Raw genomic sequence first — 23,507 nt, forward strand, 5'->3', positions numbered from 1 at the left:
TTTCTTCGAAAATTCTTATTTACTTTCACTGTCTTAGTTGACAATGTCTACTTGTGTGTGCAAAGTTGCTGAATAACCTGAAATCGCGATTAGAAAAACAAACCTAAACATACGTTGATTTGTTAGATCATTATTATCGTAATTTGAATAACATAAGAATATTTGAAAATTAAATGGCTGTCGCAATGTAGGTGTTTGCTAATTTCAATTACCTGGAACTTGTCAGACAAACTCTACGCTTTGTCAAGTCACCATGTCGTAATTTTAACACAATAATTACCATGTATTATTTATATATTTTTATATTGAATTTTATATTACACAAAATATTCCTCATAAACGAAAACAGTTTTGAATAATTTCGAAGGGACTTACGTTCTTAGTCATACAGTGAGGATCTAGCCAGAATTATCACCCAGATCATAAATATTCTCAGTAAGAGGTTTTTCTGCAGGGGGCTTAAAGGGGAACATCCTACCTCCTTTTTTCTAATTTTTGTCTATTATCTGAACCCTTTGTTATCGGCACAGAACACATCAGACTACACAGGCAATACACCAGTATCAAAATATCGATACACACATCCATAATCGATATATCACACCCGTCACTACTCTTAAACACGAAAAAAAATATACACTGCTGTAGTTAACTCCTTTTTAACAAGTTGGCAGTACCACCCTGACCTAAATTATTTTCTTCTACACGAGGTATCAACTAACAGTTGTACAAATGTCTATTAACTTCGCCATATTTGTTTGTCTCTCTGTCCGTCTATACGCATATTCAAGTCATTTCCCAGCCAGACATTAGACAGAAACTCCGCTCACGTGAAATTCATTGAACGTGGACCAATATGACGTCACTCGATACATTTTCAAAGATGAAATAAATTCTGACGAAGGCGTCATAATTGTTACGCCATGCATACATTTCCTAACTTGTCACACTGTAGTTTTGAAGTTTGTGGGATAATTGTGGTAGGAAACCTGTATAAAATCAAAATTACTTTTCTTTAACTTTATTTTAAAGGCATAAATGTATCATATATAAGCCTTTTCACTAAATACACAATGTAATTTAAAATTAAACAAAACATTAACTCCACTCCTGTAAAAATCCCTATATATATTTAAAATAATGCCAAATGTTGAAAATAATTGTTTATACTTTTATTTCAAGACTGTTTGCCTGTCCATTTGCTTTCCTCCGGAAATTTCATTCTCATTTCCTTCAAAATATTGATTCCATTAGGCTATAACATAAAAATGAACTGGAAATAAATATTGGATCCTATCGTGGAGATATTTTAATTCTGAGCCCCTGTTTCGCTCTTAGAATAAATTCAAACATTAGGTCGATATTTTCTCTCTTATCTATCGACTCAAGTTTGTATTTCCTTAAAACGCGTGAGACTACAGTCTTCTGTTCCAGGATAGCAAATCGTTGTCCTGTTGAAAGAAGAACATTCTCTATTAAAATAGAAACAGCAGTTCATTACGAATCAAGACTGCATATTACACGATCCTTCATTCTTGATTTAAATACTTCTATTAAGCACAGTTATCCTTGAGAAGATAAACTAGTCAGCTGGCAGCCACGAAATTTCATGTTTCAAGGTCACAGCAATAACATAACGTTGCAACACAAACAGCCGTGCCGTGCCGTGCCGTGCCGAGGTGAGTTAAAACAGTTGAGAGCTAACAGCGTAATAAAGCATTGTGCTGTATACGTCGTAAGACGGACAGAATCCTTCTATGACCATGAAATTTAGCTAGTGGCTGACGTATCGTGTATACGGATTTCCGTAAGCAAGGACCTATGAAACGTCTGTAAAATTCTACAAGACGCAACAACTCAGAAGACAGCCATCTTCATATCAGAGCTCCTTTGAAGGTTAAGAATACACACGTTGCTGGCCAGCCAGCCCTGGTACGGTAGGAGGGGAAGTTGTCTTGCTTCCCCTCTTATTACGACTTAGCTCAAGCTCGTAGATATTTTGCGTCCAGTATAACTTAAGGCTTGTCCTATTTGTCTCTCTCAATTGTGGAGGGGCGTAACTGAAAGACCGAATATTTAAACGGCCTGTTCAGTTCCCAGTGCAGAGGTGAGCTATTACATTATTTTATCGGGGGACAAATAATGTTATTTCGAATTGAAAACGTGCAGTTTGGTCTCCGAAGAAAAAAATAATTATTAAACTGCTAAAGAATTATTAGTTCTTCGTGATAATTGAACATAAGCGAGACACATCAAAGGGTACCATAAAGCATTATTAAAAAACTAATTCGGACAGAAAATCTTTAACTCTCATTAATGACCTCATGAAACTTGTACAAGCTGGGTACCATTCGATTTTTAAGCTATCAGTTAAAACTGCATTACATTTTAGAATCAAATTTATACATAAGAGGCCCCAAAATTTGAATATTTTTATTTTTATTTTTATTTTCAGCACTGTTACGTTATATATAAAGTTTCAGAATGTTAAACACTATTAAGATTTTATATATTTAAGTAACCAAAATAGTTATAATAATATAATAACTTAATAAATATGCCGAAAACCCAAAGTTTACGTGCGTTCTCGACGAAGTTGAATCACCTCCCATGTGCTCTGTACCATTCTTGTATCGGCCGACACTTACCTTGTCAGAACAGCCTTTAGTCACAACATTTTCATATAAACGTGTGACTGACTCCTTCTAAGATAGTTTAAACTCTGGTTTCTTGGAGCCGGTGTTCAGAAATCGCCATAGATTATTTAGTGAAATAAAATTGCACATTTCACATTTTGTTTCTACGTCATTATTTTACACCCTGGTTATACAGCAGCGCTGCAACGGCCAAGAAGTGAATCGACGTTTGTGGAGGGATTCTTAAAGAGCTCTTGTTAGTGGCTGACTAGCATGACGTCACAATCTTTTCGCTACTGTTGATCACTGCGTCGGTTACCGCTATTCTTATTCACAGCGGCACACAGCCAAAAAGATTCTCACTGTACAAATTAGGACTCTCAAATGTCCCTAAAAGTGACCACTTTATAAACTTCCGATTTAATAACGTATTCTACAATTCAAACTACTCATTACTTACCAATGCAATTTCTGGGACCGGCGCTGAATGGAATGTACGCAAATGGATGTCGACCCTGTACCTTCTCTGGTAGAAAATGATCAGGGTTAAATTCTTCTGGGTTGGGAAATACTGCAGCATTTCGGTGTAATATAAGTGGAGAAATGGGAACAAAAGCCCCTGCTGGAATCGTGTAGTTTTCTGTAATTTGAGTACAAATTATGAAAATCAAAATCTAATCCTGATATACTAATGAATTTTTTTTAAGTTTACTTTCAGTTTATGCCGAACAAATCATTTGCTCATTGCTTCAGTGTTCAGATAATGATACTTCATTCATTTTCTTATGAATCTTGACCTTAGCTGGGACATTGAACAGCCAATCACAATAACAGAATGGATATAGCACTTAATTACAGCTTGCCGACAGTAGAGGTCACGCGAGAAATGTTTGCACTTGCGCAAAGGACTGATTTTGGTCGTGTGAGATGGACTCGTCCGAGGCACGCGCTAGAGGGGTGTCAGCTTCAGTTGGTTCGTAGCTCTAGCTGTGTTTAGTTCGGTGCGTCACCGCAGCTGAGGCTCTGCTATCCCCCTCCCCCACTATTACTGAACTCCCCTCTCTCGTCTTACACTCGGTGCCATCACTACTCGCGCGACCTACCCGATCACTGTTACATGAAACCGGTTTATGAACAAAATACCACCGAGTAATTAATATCCTTCGCGCAGTTATAAGCTGCGATTAGTGTACACCAAGAAATTTATGTGCATATTACTACTTACACTTTTAAATTATGCACTATTTGACTGTATAATTTTAAGTTATTCTAAGTTCTGTTAGATTGTTGAGCAATTTCTTCGATGGCGTTGTCAGTGCTTAAGGGAAGATGTTCGTATGTAGCGTGTTAGTTAAGCAATCAGAATGATTTACGCACACGTGGGTGGCGTGAAACTGTAAGGCATTGAAGTAATGTATTTATAATGTACGTAGTTACAGCAAATATAGATGTTCTGTGTTTCTTACAAAGGGTTCAAAGTAGAAATGTACATTCAAATAGGACTATCGCATTAGTGTTTTAGGACAGAAATTAATAGAATTATCTTTGAAGTACGTGGTATTGCTTTCAACTGGTTACGTTAGTCCAATTCAGCCACACGATTGATAAGACAAAATAAAATAAGACATTTACATATGTCTGGAATAAATTAATAAAAATATCAGCGGAATACAAATTTGGAAATAAAACAATTTTAGAATTGGTTAATCTGCAAAGTATACCTTTTTAAATTGTATTTACCTCCTTATTTCTTTTATTTATTTAGTCTAAATTTTCCGTGTCACTAGCATTACTTCCGTGATGCACATAATAGGTTATGTCTATATGAAGTGAGAGTTAACACTAAACATCTATGAAAACAATGATCATTCATTTCGATGCGGCTGTGGACTTCCATTTATATGAGTTTCTATGGAGACATTACGATAAGAGTCAGATCAATTTTGAAGCCCGTGTGTTGTTAAGAAGCTAAAATAATAATATTTGACATATATTTATGTTACTTGGTAAATGCAATGTCACTTCTAGTGTAAGGATATTTCGCGGCTGTGCCGGCGGTACCGCACTGCCTTTCACCCATGCGTGATCGATTGCCGCTTTTCTTAATCCTAGCGGCACAGCCGCCAAATGTCCCTTCTATATTACACGAGTCCTTGAGTTACTACACACAGCGGTACTTAAACTCTATTCTGCGGCCAAATTCTCCACAGAAAAGGCTAATGTCATTTGAATTATTTCTGGGAGGAATGATGTTGATATTTTACTCAGAACTCTCTGCGTCTTGGCACTGTTGAGACTGCATAACATATTTTTCTTTGGAAGAACTGGAAACATCGTGAAAAATGTATTTTTTTTCTGTTCGCCTTTCATTTCTCATTTTTCTTCTTAAAATTAGCCTTGAATTTCTCGTTACATTTTCTCTTTCTTGTGGTAACACCCTCCTTTCAGCAGCGTTAAGATTTCAGAGTGCCGATTTGGCCTTGATGTTCTCACAGTCTGCAAGCCAGAAGTGGACGGAGCTCCACCCACTTCGTGAATTGGTTCAGTTTGTCCTTGGCTTGGACAAACTATTCTGTAGTCAGTCACAGTGGGCAGGACTTTAACATATATAAAGTTTCATCACCCAATACGTCTGTTCAGTAAACCCTGGCACAGCCTTTACAGTTACAGAAATCTTTTGGTAAGCAATGTCTTCCATAAGAATATATTCGTATGGATTTTACCTCATGAACAGTTTCCGTTCTCGGTCGTAAGCTGATTTCAGACAATTTGAGAAGAAATGTTTGATCCATACGGTAAAAAAATCTGTGTTCATCCATCCTGACTTTAAGCGCACATACAAACGTGGAGAGGGACCTCCACGACTAAGCCTCCTCAGCCGGGAGAAATTAACATCGGTGGTATTAAAGCCCACTAGCTTTCAATGCAGAACGGGTAATATTTCTACGTCTCTCATAACTTGTAGCAATGCCGATTGGATTTTTGCATTTAAAACTAGTGACTGAAGGGATATCAGCACATTTCAAAATCCACTTTCATCGACATTAAAGACACGATTAAGTCCAAAGTTGTAATCAGAAACATCCTCTAAGTGTTCATACAACCTAGTGAATTCTATTTCTTTAAAAGCCGAATTCCTGACTAGTAGTTTCAGACTTCTTAACACTAAGTAATATGTTCCTGCCACATTGGTTTGGAGGTTATAATTATTCAGTTGTTTTTGTTTTTCGTTCTTCAAACTCGTAGGCGATGTTTCATGAAGCTTAACCCATAAAACAGGCTTGCAAATTCAACACGTGGTCTCACACGTAATCACTGAAAATTGGTAATCTTCTCATTGTTTTGGCCACCAGTCAAGTTCAATCATGACTCTCCATGACGCCTTGAACATTGTTCTACGGGATACGAGAAATCTATGAAGAAAACATTTGGTAACCCAGACGTGCAATGAACAGGAAAGAGACGCATTCTCCTTACGACTGCTACTAGTGTCATCATAACCTAATCCACCTTCTCCACGTGTATAACAACAAAGACATTAACAAATTGAGGGAATATTAACCTAAAATAACACACTACATGTATTTCCATTAGTATTTGGGACTTACCGGAGACTCTTCAATGTCTGATTTATAACAAAAATCACTAAAACGAAGAAAATTCATGTTAAACGCACACTGCTTGTCTGTTGTCTGAACCACAACTGGTACTAACTTTTGAAAGTCACCGCTAGATGGCAGTGCGATGTAGTGTTCACCGCGACGTCTTGATGTAACTTAACCAACTGTGTGACAAAACCACTCTCTCGCCAGTAACACTACATATATTTCTACGACAGCACAAGAAAAGTTGTATAAGCTCTTGAAACCATTCTGCATCTGCCTAATTTATTCTCGATTCACAAGCAATTATACCTAGTCAGCAGACAGACGCCATGTATAAACACGTCATTTGCCAATGTTAATACCAAATGTGCATTTAAAAGTTCGTAATAAATTAATTATTTGTATTAATTCTTAATTACACACTACCTGGCGGCCCCTGTAAATCATTTTCATGAAACCACAACTTATTATTAAACGTATTTATAATTTGAACATATAACTTATTATTTTATTTTAATATTTTCCGTCAAATCACAATTTTAATAAGATAATAAAATATAAAATATTTAAAATATCATTTCACGTTCCGCATCGAATGATCGATTTACAAATTGGAACGTCTCTTACGACATGTTTCGGTTATATTTAACCGTCCTCAGGTATAAATTAGATTGGTAACATTTAAAACTCGAATTACAATCATTTACAATGTTATGCAATTTATTGAAATGTTCTTATCAGATTACTCTTATATATTAGAACGAAAGTATTGTTTTTTTTATTTATTTATTATTTATTTATTTACTTCCATCATTTTGTTTTCTATATTACTCCATATTTATTAATGTTTTATTTATTTAAATCATTGCTTTACAGACTAATATTGAACATCAGATGAACCACGCCATATAAAAAACAATACCTTCGTTCTAATATATAAGAGTAATCTGATAAGAACATTTCAATAAATTGCATAACATTGTAAATGATTGTAATTCGAGTTTTAAATTTTACCAATCTAATTTATACCTGAGGACGGTTAAATATAACCGAAACATGTCGTAAGATACGTTCCAATTTGTAAATCGACCATTCGATGCGGAACGTGAAATGATATTTTAAATATTTTATATTTTATTATCTTATTAAAATTGTGATTTAACGGAAAATATTAACCTAATTCACAATATGACGCAAATATACTACCTTATATAACTTATTGTTTGCTAAATATTTAGTAAGAAATAGACGAGGAAACTTACTAAGTTTAACATCGACGTCAAGTTTTCTGTTAAAACCCGGAACACTGGGGTAGAGTCTGAGAGTTTCCTTGATCACTTGTTCCAAATACTTCATTCTTTGGAGGTCTTCATATGTCGCTGGACGATCAGAGTCCCAAAAAATGTCATTTAACTCTGCCACAACCTTTTCCTGTCATGAAAAATCCGTTAAAAACTATAGTGGAGCTTCAATCAACTTCCTTGTAATAATTAATCAAAAATAAATAAATTATAAAATATCTCCTGAATAGAAACACGCCTGTCCAATACTATCCTACTTACGCATTTGCACATTACAAGATATTGTATAGGGTCCCATCCATTCCAAACTAGAATTAAAATAAACTATAAACTGCGATGTTTTAGAAACGATTCTAAAATCTTCCTGGTTGTAGAAGCATTTAAAACATAACATTTCCCCATCTAGCGTCATTATTGGGAAATTTTAGGGTCTCGCAAAAACAACCAAGATCAATAAATTGAATTCTGTATATTAAAATATTAATTTTTTTAAAATATTATGCGAGTCCTGGGTGAATAATTGTAAAAAAATATGGAGGCTTGGATGATGATTAAATTTAAATGTTGCCGGGTTAATTAAATTTGTCAAAGTGAAAAGGAGAAAGTGTCTGGGAGAACTGGCAGTCGAAAGACTGGGCTATATTAGTTACTGGTAAGTTATTTGCAAAGCGATATGTACCTGTACGTCAGGGTACGCACCAAGGAGGTACAGAGTCCATGAAATTGCAGCTTCCGTCGTGTCGTGGCCCTGAAAGTCAACATTTAATTACGTTCACTGAACTCAAAAATAAAAAAGACTCAGCTTAAAATACTGAAATGAAATAGATGAGTCAGGAGCGTTCCGGAGTTACCATGGCAACTACGGTTTTGCGCATGCGTGGTCCTGCTATGCGCAATGCGTAATGTCCATACATTTTTAGTTTCTTCGATTATAAACTTGTTGTCGAATTTAAAGGATGTATTTATGTGAATGTTCCTAAATATATTACCTCGACTCAATGTATAAATATTACTGGCGAGGCAGAAACTAAACAAATGCATTTATTTATGAAATTTAACCCTAATGCTAGGACGACTTTAACCTATAAATATATGTGATGATTGATAACAGCAAAACTAAAATCCGATTTAAGATGAAAATATATGTTAATTACAGAACACAAAAACTTTGTTCATTTAAATGCATTATTGTAACCTTTCTCTATACATCTGCTTTTTGGGTAAATTCTTAACTAAAAGATAAAAAAGTTGTCAGTGGAACCACGGTTCCGGAGAATTTGACGTAAATACGTCTATACGGAAAGGAAGTTTATATATTGGCTTTATTCTAAATATTTCCTTTATACATGCTTTACAATTGAGATAAGTTTGATTAAGACATTGCTTAATCAACTTGAATTAGTTACGCTTAAGATGGGTCTGTGGTAGATGAATGTAATGTAATGTAAGGTAATGTACTGTTTTTATTATTAGTGTTCTGTCTGACGACAGGTCCGTTTACTTGGCAGATGATTCAGAAGTGGTTTGCCATTGCCTTCTTCTGTATGTAAATGATGATAAATGTGGAGTAATTGTTGGGATGCCACGGAGGAAAACTCCGTGTTACCTAGACCACGGCCTTGCCCAACACAAGTTATAAATTCGGGCATCGCCGGGAATCGAACCCAGGACCCCAGACCACCGTGTAAGAAAATGTAATGAAATGTTTTACAGGTAACAACAATGCCGACTAAACAGATGACGTTTCCTAAGTAACATAACAATGAAGTTACACTTTTTCGTAACAATTTTTCGTAACACATTTTTGCCGAATGAAACTGACCCTAAAATATAGACGTATTTACGTCAAAAAATGCGTCTATTAATTTCGCCCCATCAGTCTGTCCATCCGGCCAAATATAATAACCCGTAAACCGCTCGAAAGCGTCTTCACTACACGACGTAACAACCCAGAAGACCCGCCATTTTCATACAATTTTATATTGGTGAGTTTTACTAAAATGTGTCTGCACATTGAATTTTGATGAATATCGGAAAACAATAATTGACATTTTGCATCTCTCCCCGCGGTAGTGACTTTTAGACGGGCTTCCAAGCAACGCAGGTAATCCCAACTAAAACGTCACTGGCTCAATTTCAAAGGTAAAAATAGTTTCAAAAGCACCGATAAGGTTACGCTATTTATGCACTAACTATTTTTTTTAAAATAAAGTAATGTCCTTTAAGAAGAAAATTCATGAAATAACGTCAGTCTATGAACAAGTGTTTGATACGAAATTTACATTGTGGTGGTAAACACAAGCTGTGATTTGCACAGAACCTGGTGTTCAGGGCATTAGATCTTCTTATTTATGTACTTATGCTACGAAAACAAAGAGTTTTCTTACCTCAAACATGAAGGTGTCCACTTCTTCCCTTATATCCGCATCTGTGAGCAAACCTTCCTTTTCCGATATTTCGATCAGGAGATCCAAAAACGCCAAACGTCTCTTTTTCTCTGCGAATGTAATAAATTTATTTAACTTCATACTATGCCCTGTAATAGACTGTACCGGATCTAATAATGAGTTACTATTATTATTATTTAGTGTTCTGTCTGACGACAGGTCCATATGAACAGGATCCTTCCATCCTTTTCTCGGACTGGGACCTGTTCATATACGTTCTTGGCAGATGATCCAGAAGTGGTTTGCCATTGCCTTCTTCTGTGTGTGAATGGAGTAATTGTTGGGATGCCACGGAGGAAAACTCAGTGTTGCCTAGACCACGGCCTTGCCTAACACAAGTTATAAATTCGGGCACCGCCGGGAATCGAACCCGAGACCCCAGGATTACAAGGCCGGCGTTCTAACCGCTAGACCACCGTGGCTGTTTAATGATTACAGAGCATTAATGAAACAATCGGTAGGGTAAAACCAAAGTAATTTAAGAAAACTCCCCAAAGACACTTTAATCACAAAATTTCGCACGTGGACCAAGAACTGGGCGTTCATATTAGCCGTGTTACCTAGAATAACACTTCGAAAAACGAAAAATAAGAAATCTTATTTCCGTGGTTCAGTGTTAGTACATACGTTGGAACACAGCAGAACCTATCTGACAAAACACATCGTTAACTAGCTCCAAACAGCTTTTAACAGGACCTGTTAACCTGCCTGTTGTAAGCCAACTCCTGACTGAGAGTTTCGACTCAAATTTAACTGATGAGGGGAATCCCTTAGATTGGCAACTTCGAAGGCACTTTTGCCGACCAACACCTGACAATGAACACACACGGGCAATCGAATCAGCAGGCGACGGTGAAGTCAGCGCAACGAGTGGTCTAACTAGTCGGTTTCTCTGACTTAGGTTTTCCGTGCTTTTCCTCAGTTGTAAAGAAAATGTCAGGGTAAAATTCAAAAAGGGTCATGACATACCAGCGGCAATAAAAATGTATATAATCAATTGTAAAAATGCCTCGGGATGTGACTAACACTTTTGACAGACATTCTCCGCTACTGACATGAAATACGGTGGTTTTAAAAGCGGTCCTTAGTTGGGAGAAGTTTGTAATTAATCACGAGAACCATGAAAGATCTCTGATGAGAGAGGTCATGTTTATCACTGAATGCAGCAAAGATAACTGGACAAAGATATGGCAAGATAAAATGAATCATATTTTTGGTGTAATAGAAGTTTAATTCCGTATATAGAATTTTAATTTTTCCAATACACACCATTTATCAAGCTACATTTGTAGGTCAAAGTAAAACCTAAATTACCCCAGTAAACTTAAGGCAATTTAGGGACTTTTATGATAATAAATACGAAGGTCACTTAATTATTTAAAGAACAGTGGTAATTACTCGCAAATTTCGATTTAAATTCCAATAATCTGGCATTAACCGCCACGGTGTTCTAGCGGTTAGAACGCTGGCCTTGTAATCCTGGGGTCTCGGGTTCGATTCCCGGCGGTGCCCGAATTTATAACTTGTGTTGGGCAAGGCCGTGGTCTAGGCAACACGGAGTTTTCCTCCGTGGCAACCCAACAATTACTCCATTCACACACAGAAGAAGGCAATGGCAAACCACTTCTGGATCATCTGCCAAGAACGTATATGAACAGGTCCAAGTCCGAGAAAAGGATGGAAGGATCCTGTTCATGTGGACCTGTCGTCAGACAGAACACTCAATAATAATAATATTCTGGCATTTACATACGGAATAACTTCTCTGTGAAGGTAGTTACAAGTTATTTATTATTCCGTATATAAATAACTAAGAAAGGAAAGCTAGGCCATACGTTTGTTACAGGGAATTTTACGTTAAAAAGAAATACTTTTACTTTATAATACATGAATTATAATTATCATACAGTAGAGAAATGCCAGAAAAAATGTTTATTCAACTCTAATGAAATACGGTCTTTAGGTTCAAAATAAGCTGTAGGATTACTTACTTGTGTTGAAATTTTCTTCAGAATTCAAATTCGCTCTGTATTCTTCTCTCCTCTCTTTGATCATCTGTATAATAAACATTGTTTCATCACCGAAACATACAAACTTATTCAGAACATAAAAATCACTTCAGAGGTTAGATTCTGTGACCTGTCGGCACCTGCAAAGTATTTGCGCATATTAATTGAGCAGCGGCCTAGCAACGAGTGTGATCTCTACTGGAGTTTCACCAGGAGCCCGGGAGGTGGCTGATCTATTTCTGATTTAAATTTTGTAACGTAGTAAGTGATTTTTTGGGGTGTATTTTAAACATTGCATTATTTTTAAAGCCAAATATATTGTGTTTATATTTAGCACGTAAAATAGAAGGAGATATGCAATATTAAATACGAATTTCTGACGTGTCATGAGTGGTGAATCCCAATTTATTCTTATTTAATTTAGGTGCTTTGTTAATCCTGCATAGAGCCCGTCAAAAATATCTCTCTCACTCTCAGACTGTGGAGCTAGCGTTCGATTGGAAGGATTCTCAAAAAATTGATAAGATTTTAACAAACATTTGTCCGATCTTTATTAAGCTAGGCAACAATAACATTAATTAAATATTAAACATCTTGCGTTTTTCGCGTGGAAGTTGCTGGGTGGGGAATCCCATGCGGGAATCCCCTTCCATAACAATAGTCAAAACTGAAAGTGTGATTAACGCGACAGAGTTGATACGCTCTGAGGACATGTTATAACTCGTGATGTAACCTCACTTTCGTATTCTGTTGGAGCATGTAACGTAGATGTTTTCTTAGTGGCTAGTACTAACCCGATTAGTGAAGCCGTGAAGTATCTGTAGGAGTCTGGCATCCTCTCGTCCTATTGGAGTCAAGTTATAGATGAACTGCCTATAAAGCCAAGGGGATAATTGTCTGTGGACGAGAATCTTTGTCAGCCTGAAATATATGAAGACGCTTGGAATTTGCTGTTATATTTATTGAGTAACCTACAAAACAAAGTGACATCATAACGTAAGGAATTATGGGTACTATTAACTTGAAAGTATCGATTACGCAGAATGATAGAAAAGTCACACAACCCATATTAAAATATTTAGTATAATAAAGTTGAATTAATAAACACAAAATATCGCTGTGACTTCACAAGAACCCACGCACGTCATGTTATAACCTGCTCGCGCCAGTACGTCAGCTGTCTTTCGATAGTCGAAGTACAAATATGTCTTTTTCACAACTGCAACGAGTGTTCATTATCGATTACTATGTGGCTTCTCGTTCTTACTTTACTTGCCAGAATGAGTTTCGAGATATATTTCTCGATTCACCTCCGCCAAACAAATCGATAATATCTCGACTTATGAACCTTCTCTGTGACAAAAGAATTCGTGCATCTCTGAATGTGGTGGACATTTCCAATACTTATATAACATTTTTTGTTATCTTATTTAAATATAATTTATTTCTTTACACATAAAACATGCGTCAAGAATGGGTTATGTGAGTTTTATATCACACTGCATATTAAAATGTACATGTCTCTCATTTTATCTATTGGTTTAGGACAGATAATAAAATAAAGGTACTTCAGAGTTGGGTACTGAGTCCATATCTGGACGTAATAGACATTATCAAGAGGCTAGAATAAATTTATAATGAGGGACTATATAACATGTACTCTTAAATATTAATGTTATCAAATGAAACAGGATGAGATAAGAAATTAATACCAAATTTTAGTTAGTGAACATAAACATACGAACCCACTTGGGAGACTCAGATACAGATGGTAGGATAATATTAAAGTAGATCTTAAACAGAGTAAGACTATATGGTTGTATTGATTTGTTTCTCAACGGGGAAATTTGTCTGACTCTTGTGAAAAACATAATTATCCCACGACAAGGGGGAATTTCTTAACTAATTACGCAATTATTAACTTCACAAGATAGATTCTTCATATTTGAAGAAACGCGCAGTTTAATATGCATTATGTGTCATTTAAGAACATTTCTAAGAAAAAAAATATACATTTTATAGATCGCTCAAACCCTTACAAACAGCTCGTTAATGTTACAGCGGAAGTCATGGCCAAGTCACGCTTAAAACATGACTCATGTTTCCAGTTCTGCGCAGTTGAATCCAAAGTGTGAGTTGCGTTAACGTTGTTATGTTTTGAAATCTAGTTTAATTGGCGAAGCATGTAAAACTTTTATTGAAGAAGTTCACTTCTTGAGGTCAATTTCTCGTTATCACTGTCTTAAAACTGTGACGTCACACGAAGATTCAGAGATTTTTTTACAAATACGCAATGCGCATGTCCTATTCAAAAAGATTCAACCTAATGTCATCTTACATACAAGAACTTGCCGTAGCCAATAAGAATTTGTTGCATCCGGTCTCCGAGCTAAATGTCAATTTATTTTGCTATTAATCATCTCCAGGTTACTGATGTAAATTATGAAGTTCCTTAGAGCTCTTATAAAATTCTCATAAACAGATATTATATTAACCATAAAAATTTAACGGATAAAATATCTACATTAACTTAAATTTAATAAATACTTAATTACTGTATTTTAACAAATTATTTTTCTTACCGTTTTACAGCTTTAGTATATTCAGAATGATCGTATTTGTTATCATGCATGGGTATACCCATAGCAGCTTCTGTCAACACAGAAATGACAACAATAAATTTATCGAGCCACTGCTTAATAACTACAATAAAATAAATAATGACAACTTAATAACTACTCAAATTACACTCTGATATTATGGAGAAACTAATATTGTGAATGGAGTAATTGTTGGGATGCCACGGAGGAAAACTCCGTGTTGCCTAGACCACGGCCTTGCCCAACACAAGTTATAAATTCGGGCACCTCCGGGAATCGATCCCGAGACCCCAGGATTACAAGGCCAGCGTTCTGACCGCTAGACCACCTCATCTTATTATTATTTAGTGTTCTGTCTGACGACAGGTCCATATGAACAGGATCCTTCCATCCTTTTCTCGGACTGGGACCTGTGCATATACGTTCTTGGCAGATGATCCAGAAGTGGTTTGCCATTGCCTTCTTCTGTGTGTGAATTGAGTAATTGTTGGGATGCCACGGAGGAAAACTCCGTGTTGCCTAGACCACGGCCTTGCCCAACACAAGTTATAAATTCGGGCACCTCCGGGAATCGATCCCGAGACCCCAGGATTACAAGGCCAGCGTTCTGACCGCTAGACCACCGTGGCGGTACCACAGAAATGTACACAAAAAAAATTTAGGGCGATCATTCCTGTGAGAATGGAAGACGCCTTCGTTGCATCATGGCACGGTACAAGTTTAAAATTTGATATTTACCACAGATTATGTCCAGTGTGCACTTATTAATGTGTTCGTTTATGGTGGTGAAAGGTTCTTTGATGTGAGCCTCAAGGTTCTTGACCAGAAATTCACTGTTAACATTGAACACTTGGACATATTCCTCCAGTATCTTAAAATGAAACGCTGGGGTAAGGATCTTGCGCCTGGTGTGCCACTTCTCGCCTTACAACAATAACAAAATACAGTTATTAACTTTGCTGAAGTCGGAGCGAGGTGAATCATGAAAAAAAAATACAAATTCATGCTTAAATCTAAACCTAATTTTATAGAGCATTTTTTTTCTTCAAATTTTAAAGCCATTTGGTCAATTAAAACGTTCAGAAAAGGTTACCAATATACCCTACCTTTAACCACGTAATTACAGCCCCAAATTCAAATATCGTTTTTCTTAGATTCATTTTAATAGTGTCCTTTATATATATATATATCTGTGTCTTCCTCATTGTCTGTTACCTTGAAGTTAATCGGCCAATATTGCTACTTTTCCCCAATCCTCACGCTCCTTTTGTGTAATAATAAAACAAAATTACGCGAAAGTAATATAAATTATAAAATTACATTTTATACGAAACATTTTCCATTCGGATATTACTTATGATCCATAAAATCTAACGTGACAGAATTGAAACTGAAAACCAATTTTAGGCTAAACCAATACTGGTACACAATATTCTCATCTGTGGTTTAACACCCCACCATGGCCTTCTATACATCACAGGTTTCTAAATCGTTATTAACACTAACAGAAGTGCTCCTCAAATGGCGCGGAAAATAAATTTGTTAACTTTTATCACAATCTTGTACAAAAAATTAAAATTATGGAAATATATGTATCATTCACTTCTGTTTATTTATCAAATTTCAATTCTGAATTAACCGTAACATAGAAAACGTACAGTGTCTCCCAAAAACAAGCATATTATAATACAGAATACCAACCTATTTACCTGTATGTGCTTTCTGTGTTTACGTGGAGAACCTAGTGTTGTCTACACTTAACAGATGGCACCACAATATCTTTCCCCATGATTCACATATGTTATGACTGATAACCATTAAATATGCTACTTACCTGTGCTAGTTAGCAGGCCAGTGCTGAGCCATGGCTCCAGCAGTCTATAATCTAGCGATTTCGTTATGTGAGATCGATTGTTCAATATGACCTGAAAACAAATGAGTCGCGTTGATTCGCACCGAGCTCCATCAAATGCAGCCTTCTAAAATGTCTTAAATATTCTTCTCTTTGGTAATTTAACAACATTTAATCAACTGAAAATTATACTAAAACATGAAAAAGAAATATAAATAAATTCAGAGATATCTTGAGGAAAATAAAAACTGCTGTTAAGACAGATGGCGTCTGAGCTGAGAATCTATAGACAAGTTTTAAACTGAAGAGAGATTTAGAAGGATGTTGTTAGAGACTTATTTGCATCTATTACAAGGATATTTGCCTGGATTGACTGAGGAGAAACACGTTAATAAGCCTATTCGAATATGTGGTTGAAATTTTATACCAGATACAAGTCTCTTGTGCTTTTGTTCTGTCTTTACTGTAACAACCTCAAAAACTATATTTCTTCATTTTTCTCTTGTTAAATATCCTGTAAGTTTAGTAAATTAATGATATCTTCTTCCACATATATTCAACCATTCCATTCACAAAGTACAAAATCCCCGTTTAAAATCAACGGAGAGTAACTTATTTTGTATCTTTTTCATTTATGCCTATATTTCCTTTCTTTCTCTGTTTTTTTTTCGTATATTTATATAATTCCTTCCACTTTATGGTACTTCTTTATCATATCTTTAAAAACAAAACAATAAGGAGAAATGCCAACAGTAACTCCTGTACAAAGTTAGAGCGTATCTTCAAAGCTGTCTGACGTTATGAGCACTTATATAAATAGGACTTTGTCATTTAGAGTCACCGCCGATAACTCAGTCAACGCAAACATACACACACAAAATCATAACCCAAGTGTAGATAAATAACAATAAAAACATCAATAATAATCTACAGAGTATCCCAAAAAAATGTATACAGAGCAGAATATATGGAGGCCGCTTATCAGTCACTTGTTTATTGCTGTCACACAAAATTAAAGGTTGCCATTTTGAAAATCTACATTAGATTCGCTAATTCACTAAGTGCCAATGCTGACGTATGCAATTATATAGTTTATTAAGACGTCTTTAATTCATCTATTAAATGTGAATATATATTTGTAGTTTAAATGCGTCATGTTTGTGCTTAATTCAGTAATATATTTATTTATTTCCGTCAGTACACAAACTTAGTTGTTAAAATTGGTGTTATTAAAGCTAAAACTTTAAAATTTGGCGCTTATCATCGCTATTACGATGTTACAATTTTAGCGCTCATTATTTTATTTCACAACATGTTTCAATGCAACCGCATCATCTTCAGGCTATTTTCGTCTTTAAAACTAATGTATATTTATTATGCAACTATCGTTGATTTGTTTGTTTTGTAGTTTTCATTTTTTGTAGATTGTTTCTTTTTGTTGTTCGTCTTGTTTTGTATTTTTTAGATAAGTCGTTCTGTAGTCAGAGTTGTGATTATGGTGTGTTTGCGTCTGTGGTCGGGTGAAGATTACATAACACATTACACACCACAAATCACAACTCTGACTACAGAACGACTGATCTAAAAAATACAAAACAAGACGAACAACAAAAAGAAACAATGTACAAAAAATGAAAACTACAAAACAAACAAATCAACGATAGTTGCATTAATAAATATACATTAGTTTTAAAGACGAAAATAGCCTGAAAATGATGCGGTTGCATTGAAACATGTTGTGAAATAAAATAATGAGCGCTAAAATTGTAACATCGTAATAGCGATGATAAGCGCCAAATTTTAAAGTTTTAGCTTTAATAACACCAATTTTAACAACTAAGTTTGTGTACTGACGGAAATAAATAAATATATATGTGAATATATATCTTTTTGGGGCACTCTGTATTTATCTTCAGTAGTAATATTTCTCATGTATATCTTTACAGATGTGTGAGCAGGTAAATATTGTGCTTTTGAATTACGAGAATTCTGAAGCGTAATTGCAGCAACCTTTAGACGTTAAACTGGCATTAAACATTTCTTCCGGCCTCTAAGACTCCCAATCTTCCCTCTACGCCTATTACGAAATCCAAATATGTCTAAAATAAGTCATTAGACTTAGTAATATATTTTAGATTAAAAACACTGACCTTATTTTGAACATTTTTAAAAGTGTAATTTTAAGGTTCTAAAATACATACGTTGTTAATTACATATACTTACCTCAATGTCATCAGGGTCGTTTATGAACACGTACATAAATCCTATCACCCAAAAGCAAAACGTGTCCCCATACTCTCTATGCATATCCATGAATGTTTTAATTAACTCTGAAATATATACGAAAACAAATAACACATCAAAATTAAAACTTACTGTAATATTGTTTATTACGAAGAAATATTCATTTCTGATTTAAGGCGTCTTAGAGGGAACGTAACCCTTTGAATTAGAAGTTCATCTAAATAATTTTTAAATTCAGTCCGTACCGCAAAGGAAACACAACACATCACCATTACAAAGATCATCTAATTGACGGTGTTTAAGGAAAGAATAGCTGTAGTTTTTACTGAGAATCGTATAAAACATACAGATTAACTGCGTGGACAAAATGCAGTATTACGTAATATTAGATCAAGTGGTACATATAGTTACCACTAGCTATTAAAGAATTAAAGAAGACAGCAAAGTGTATATGTCAGAATGTGGGTGAAATTGAGTTTATGTCAATTACAGCTTCCTGATAATAAAACAAAAAAGTAACTACGTTCTTAAAACCCTAAATAACATTTATAGGCATTTTTCACACTAAGTACATAATGGACTATAAAATGAACGCATTTATCTTTTTTTGCATGTACCTAAAATCAAATGTTATTAATTTTTTTTTCAAAAACTGGTAAGAGTACAACAAAATTATTTATGATATAATGATAGCATTCACACACAAAAAAAGACATTCTTCTAGTTCTGATAAACTTTTATCAGGAACAGATAAGTTGCTGTACTTTACGGATTTATTTCGCTCGTTTGTGATATAATAACACATGATTAAGAAGAGAAGAATCTTATTAATATTGCAGAAAATGAATACCAAGTTCACAGTCATATGCAATCTCACTTTAAATACTAAAATGTTAGGTTACTTTGACTTATAGCACAGGAATTAATCTTAAACTTAAACTTCTCTAAAAAAAAAAGTCCACAAAACGTAATGAACAAACTGATTTTGGATAAACTGTTGAAGGTGTTAGTAACTGTAGGATTTGAGGTTCTCACAGCGGTGAGTATGAAGATTTCTGTCTTCTGGCTTGTTGCGCCGTGTAGTATGGTAGATTTTCACCAACGTTTCAGAGGTTATACTGCCTCCGTCGTCAGGGCGACGAATTCGATGCCCTGATGATGGACACAGTATGACCTGTGAAACGTTGCTGAAAATCTACCAGACTACATGGCGCAATAACCCAGAAGACAGCAATTTTCTTGTTAGTAACTATTTCTCACACAAATAAATATAACAAATCATGTTACGTAACACTCGTTGTGACTAAATTAATATTATTTCTTCAAAACTGTACCATTATTGTATTTAATATGCTAAACAAAAGTAAAAGTTTTAGTAAATTCATTACTGATTGCAGCGTGGAATATTTTGATGTCTGAATCAGCTATCCGAATTTCCAAACAAAATTTAATTTCACTACTACAAATATAATATTAGTGCACACTGCTGTAAAATTTTAAAATAAAGTGCAGTTAATGCATGAATTATCACCGTATCACAAAATAAAACAAAACAATAGAAGTTCATTACAATCTTTGCTGTTTCGATCAAATTATAACATCTTCAGGTTCTGTTCATACGTGATCCGAAGCAGGCTTTTATGTAGTATGTATAAAGATGGTTAAAATCTTATCAATGTATTTCTAATAGAGAGTTCTGAATATGTTAAATTATCATATAAAAATCAGACATTAAACTGAGTGGTTTCAAATTTAAAAGTTATAAAAATTGTTTTATTAATAAATTATTGTGTTGTCATGTGAAAGTTTTGGCCTTCTTATAATTATACTGTAATAAAATGTTGATAATTACTTTATCAACATATTTATAATAATTTAAAATGTACTAAAACCACTTATAACAATACGTCATGTTGGTAACCATCTTTATACAAAATATTACCTGTACTTACTTGTATTATTTATAGGAGTTGATTGAACTGTAAAACTTTATGCTAATATTCCACTAATGTAAATTCAGTTGTACTTAAATATGAAGCTTAGAAATTATATTCCGTATCGGAATTCACGTAATATCATTATACGTTCTTTGCAACATGCATTGAAAGGTATTAAATCCGCCCTTTTCGATAGTTACAACTTTGGTCACCAGATCGCAACACATCAATATCTACCGCACGATTTTCGTCTTCCGTTATTTTATCACCGGTCGTAGGATTTCATGATAAATTTTAGACGTCGTGCAGAATATCACAACTTCCAGATTAAATTTCATCCAAATCCATGCAGTAGTTCTCGAGTTTAATCGACTGGACTGACGGACAGACATACATGACCAAAACTTAACGTGTTCTCCCTATACACTTTGAGCGAAGAACGTATAATAAAGTTAATGCATTGCATTTACGTTCTACTGCATAAGCTGAAATTTATCGGTCTGTGAGACATAAAAATTCCTTGGAATTTATTAAACTTACTTTCGCGAGGAACATTGAAGGTGAGGATATTTCCGAAATATGGCAATCCTTTTGGTCCTGGGATTTTTGTAGTCCCTTTTGGTTCAGTGGAAATGATAATTGTATTAAAATTGTACGGAACTAAGATCAAAAACGTACAAATAGCCAGCAAAATTGCAACTAAAATCGATCCAATTATGATATCCAGCATATTGGCTCTTCAATTTCTTTGTCAGGTATGACGTCCAGCTGTAAAGTATAAGATCAGGTTTTAATATGCCATTTCAGCGTTATATATAAAATCAATGTTGATTGTTAGCTTCGTTTTTTGGGTAATGATTTGATGGTAAGGAATTTTAGACAGTGTATGATAATATTCATGATGTCTGTTATCGATACCAATTCGTTAATCCTTTTCTGATAAGGGACACTAGGGTTTATAATATTATAACCGTTGCCATAGTAACGCTATAAATACAGGCCAATTAAATGCGCGAAGTTCTGTACAAGGTCACAGACTTATTATAAACTTGACCTAAGGTAATATTTAAATTTGCACTTCATTAAATAGTGTTATATTAATTAATTAAGCCAAATAAAATAATTATGTTAATTTTATTACAAGACAAAAACAAAAGACTTATTATAACCTTGACGTAAGATAATATTTAAATTTGCACTTCATTAAATAGTGTTATATTCATTAATTAAGCCAAGTAAGTAATTTTGTTAATTTTATTACAAGACAAAAACAAATTGTGTATCAATGTCACAAGGAAATGGTATAACTTCACAACTTGAACAGCGCAGATCAAACGAGTGAATATAGTTTAGAACTCGCAGCGTATCAAAGCCGCAAAGTAAGGGGAGTGAAGTCCTTATGTGGCCTTGAAACATGAAATTCTGTGACGGATACAAGAGAAGTTTAATTTTCAGGTAGTACTTAGAAAACTTACAGTGGTCGAGAAAATTGAAGTTCCCTTGTTCAATTTGTTAACCTAATAGAACAGACAGCATACAGAGCAGCGATTTTTAACAAATTACTTGCAATATCGAAACTTACATCGCCACAAATCCCGAAAATCTTGTTATTTATCACAATATTTATTCTACTTTTCTAAGATGGTTTTGGGAATTTGATTTAAACCAAATCTTATGTATGTTTAACACGCGTATATAAATATATGAAGTTATACTAGGGAGAAATAAAGTTACATTACTGTCGCAGAAAATGTGCAAAGTATACGATGTGAATCTTCAGAAGTGTACATTTTATAAGTACCCTTTTTAATAAATTAAAATACACATGATTCGCTCACAAGAACAACATATATTAATCCAATTTTCTAATGCTACGTCTTAGAAAATTAACGTAGTGTACAGTTGAACACTGGATTATTAAAATGAACTTTAAGAAAACGTTTTCAGACCTGTAAACTGGATAAAACTTACTGAAAATTTCTGAAAAAGTGGCGATAAAATTACATTCTATAACAGGTCATTTCTTGGCCCGCTAATTATAAATTTCTGGTACCAGACTACATGGCGCTACAACCCAGAAGACAGCTATCTTCCAAGTATAAATATAAACTTCGTAAAGTCTCAGTAAAAACTTACGCTATCTTCCAGGCAGGAACCAAAAGTAAATGTTAAATTACGCTGTTCAAACACTAACTTAACAGAACAGCTTTATAACCTAAAGCTTCTTCTGATGTCAGACTTTAAATGAGTATTGGTATGGTTCTTGTAGTACCACAAATACGAAACTTTGAGATACGTTATCATGATGAAATTGTACTGCGCATAGGCGTTCCTACAAGGTCATACAATTAAATAAAAATATTAGTTTTATATAACATGTACAGTAATATAAAAATAAGTAAACAACCAAACTGTTAACACTTATAAGACATTAGTGCCAAAAGCCTTTCGACCTTCGAGGTCATTATCAGTGGCAAATGGGAAAGAGTACAACTCCAGTGAAACCAACATCTAGTGTAGTGTTACTTATTATTATTATCTAGTGTTCTGTGTTCTGTCTATATGAACAGGATTCTTCCATCCTTTTCTCGGACTGGGACCTGTTCATATACGTTCTTGGCAGATGATCCAGAAGTGGTTTGCCATTGCCTTCTTCTGTGTGTGAATGGAGTAATTGTTGGGATGCCACAGAGAAACCGGGGAAGCCCCCGGAGGAAAACTCCGTGTTGCCTAGACCACGGCCTTGCCGAACACAAGTTATAAATTCGGGCACCGCCGGGAATCGAACCCGAGACCCCAGGATTACAAGGCCAGCGTTCTAACCGCTAGACCACCGTGGCGGTCATTGTTACTTATTACGGTTTTGTAAATAACTC

The 23,507-nt window shown here is 34.9% G+C and overlaps 2 protein-coding genes across 2 annotated transcripts in view; both read right to left on the reverse strand.

Moving 5' to 3' along the window:
• Nucleotides 1–3,234, reverse strand: part of LOC110834438 (cytochrome P450 4c3) — a 28,861-nt gene extending 25,627 nt beyond the window's left edge. The window contains exon 1 of the mRNA XM_087359494.1: nucleotides 3,097–3,234. The gene's annotated coding sequence lies outside the window, so the exon portion shown is untranslated. The remainder of the gene's footprint in view (nucleotides 1–3,096) is intronic.
• On the reverse strand, nucleotides 1,006–22,921 carry LOC110834437 (cytochrome P450 4C1). Its single transcript, XM_022073579.2, has 13 exons — nucleotides 22,768–22,921; nucleotides 21,172–21,399; nucleotides 18,674–18,780; nucleotides 16,433–16,523; nucleotides 15,337–15,522; nucleotides 14,581–14,650; nucleotides 12,793–12,919; nucleotides 11,981–12,044; nucleotides 9,930–10,039; nucleotides 8,222–8,290; nucleotides 7,504–7,672; nucleotides 3,097–3,276; nucleotides 1,006–1,451 (listed from the first exon to the last, which is right to left on the reverse strand). Exons 2-13 carry the CDS (start codon nucleotides 21,359–21,361, stop codon nucleotides 1,294–1,296), a joined length of 1,521 nt encoding a protein of 506 aa, XP_021929271.1. The 5' UTR covers nucleotides 21,362–21,399; nucleotides 22,768–22,921; the 3' UTR covers nucleotides 1,006–1,293.
• Between the last annotated feature and the right edge of the window lie 586 nt (nucleotides 22,922–23,507).

Source organism: Zootermopsis nevadensis, unplaced genomic scaffold (assembly GCF_977971745.1).
Source record: "Zootermopsis nevadensis isolate Lab colony 2312 unplaced genomic scaffold, Znev_1.0 Znev_ptg000031l, whole genome shotgun sequence".
NCBI classification, from domain to species: domain Eukaryota; kingdom Metazoa; phylum Arthropoda; class Insecta; order Blattodea; family Termopsidae; genus Zootermopsis; species Zootermopsis nevadensis.

Bases quoted from the DNA above. Each gene is read 5' to 3' on its own strand.
- LOC110834437 (XM_022073579.2), bottom strand. From the start codon at position 21,361: ATGCTGGATATCATAATTGGATCGATTTTAGTTGCAATTTTGCTGGCT. The intron at 16,524-18,673 runs GTAAGTATATGT...ATTTGTTTTCAG, and splicing joins ACGACCCTGATGACATTGAG to GTCATATTGAACAATCGATC. The intron at 12,920-14,580 runs GTAAGAAAAATA...CATATATTTCAG, and splicing joins TATACTAAAGCTGTAAAACG to GCTGACAAAGATTCTCGTCC.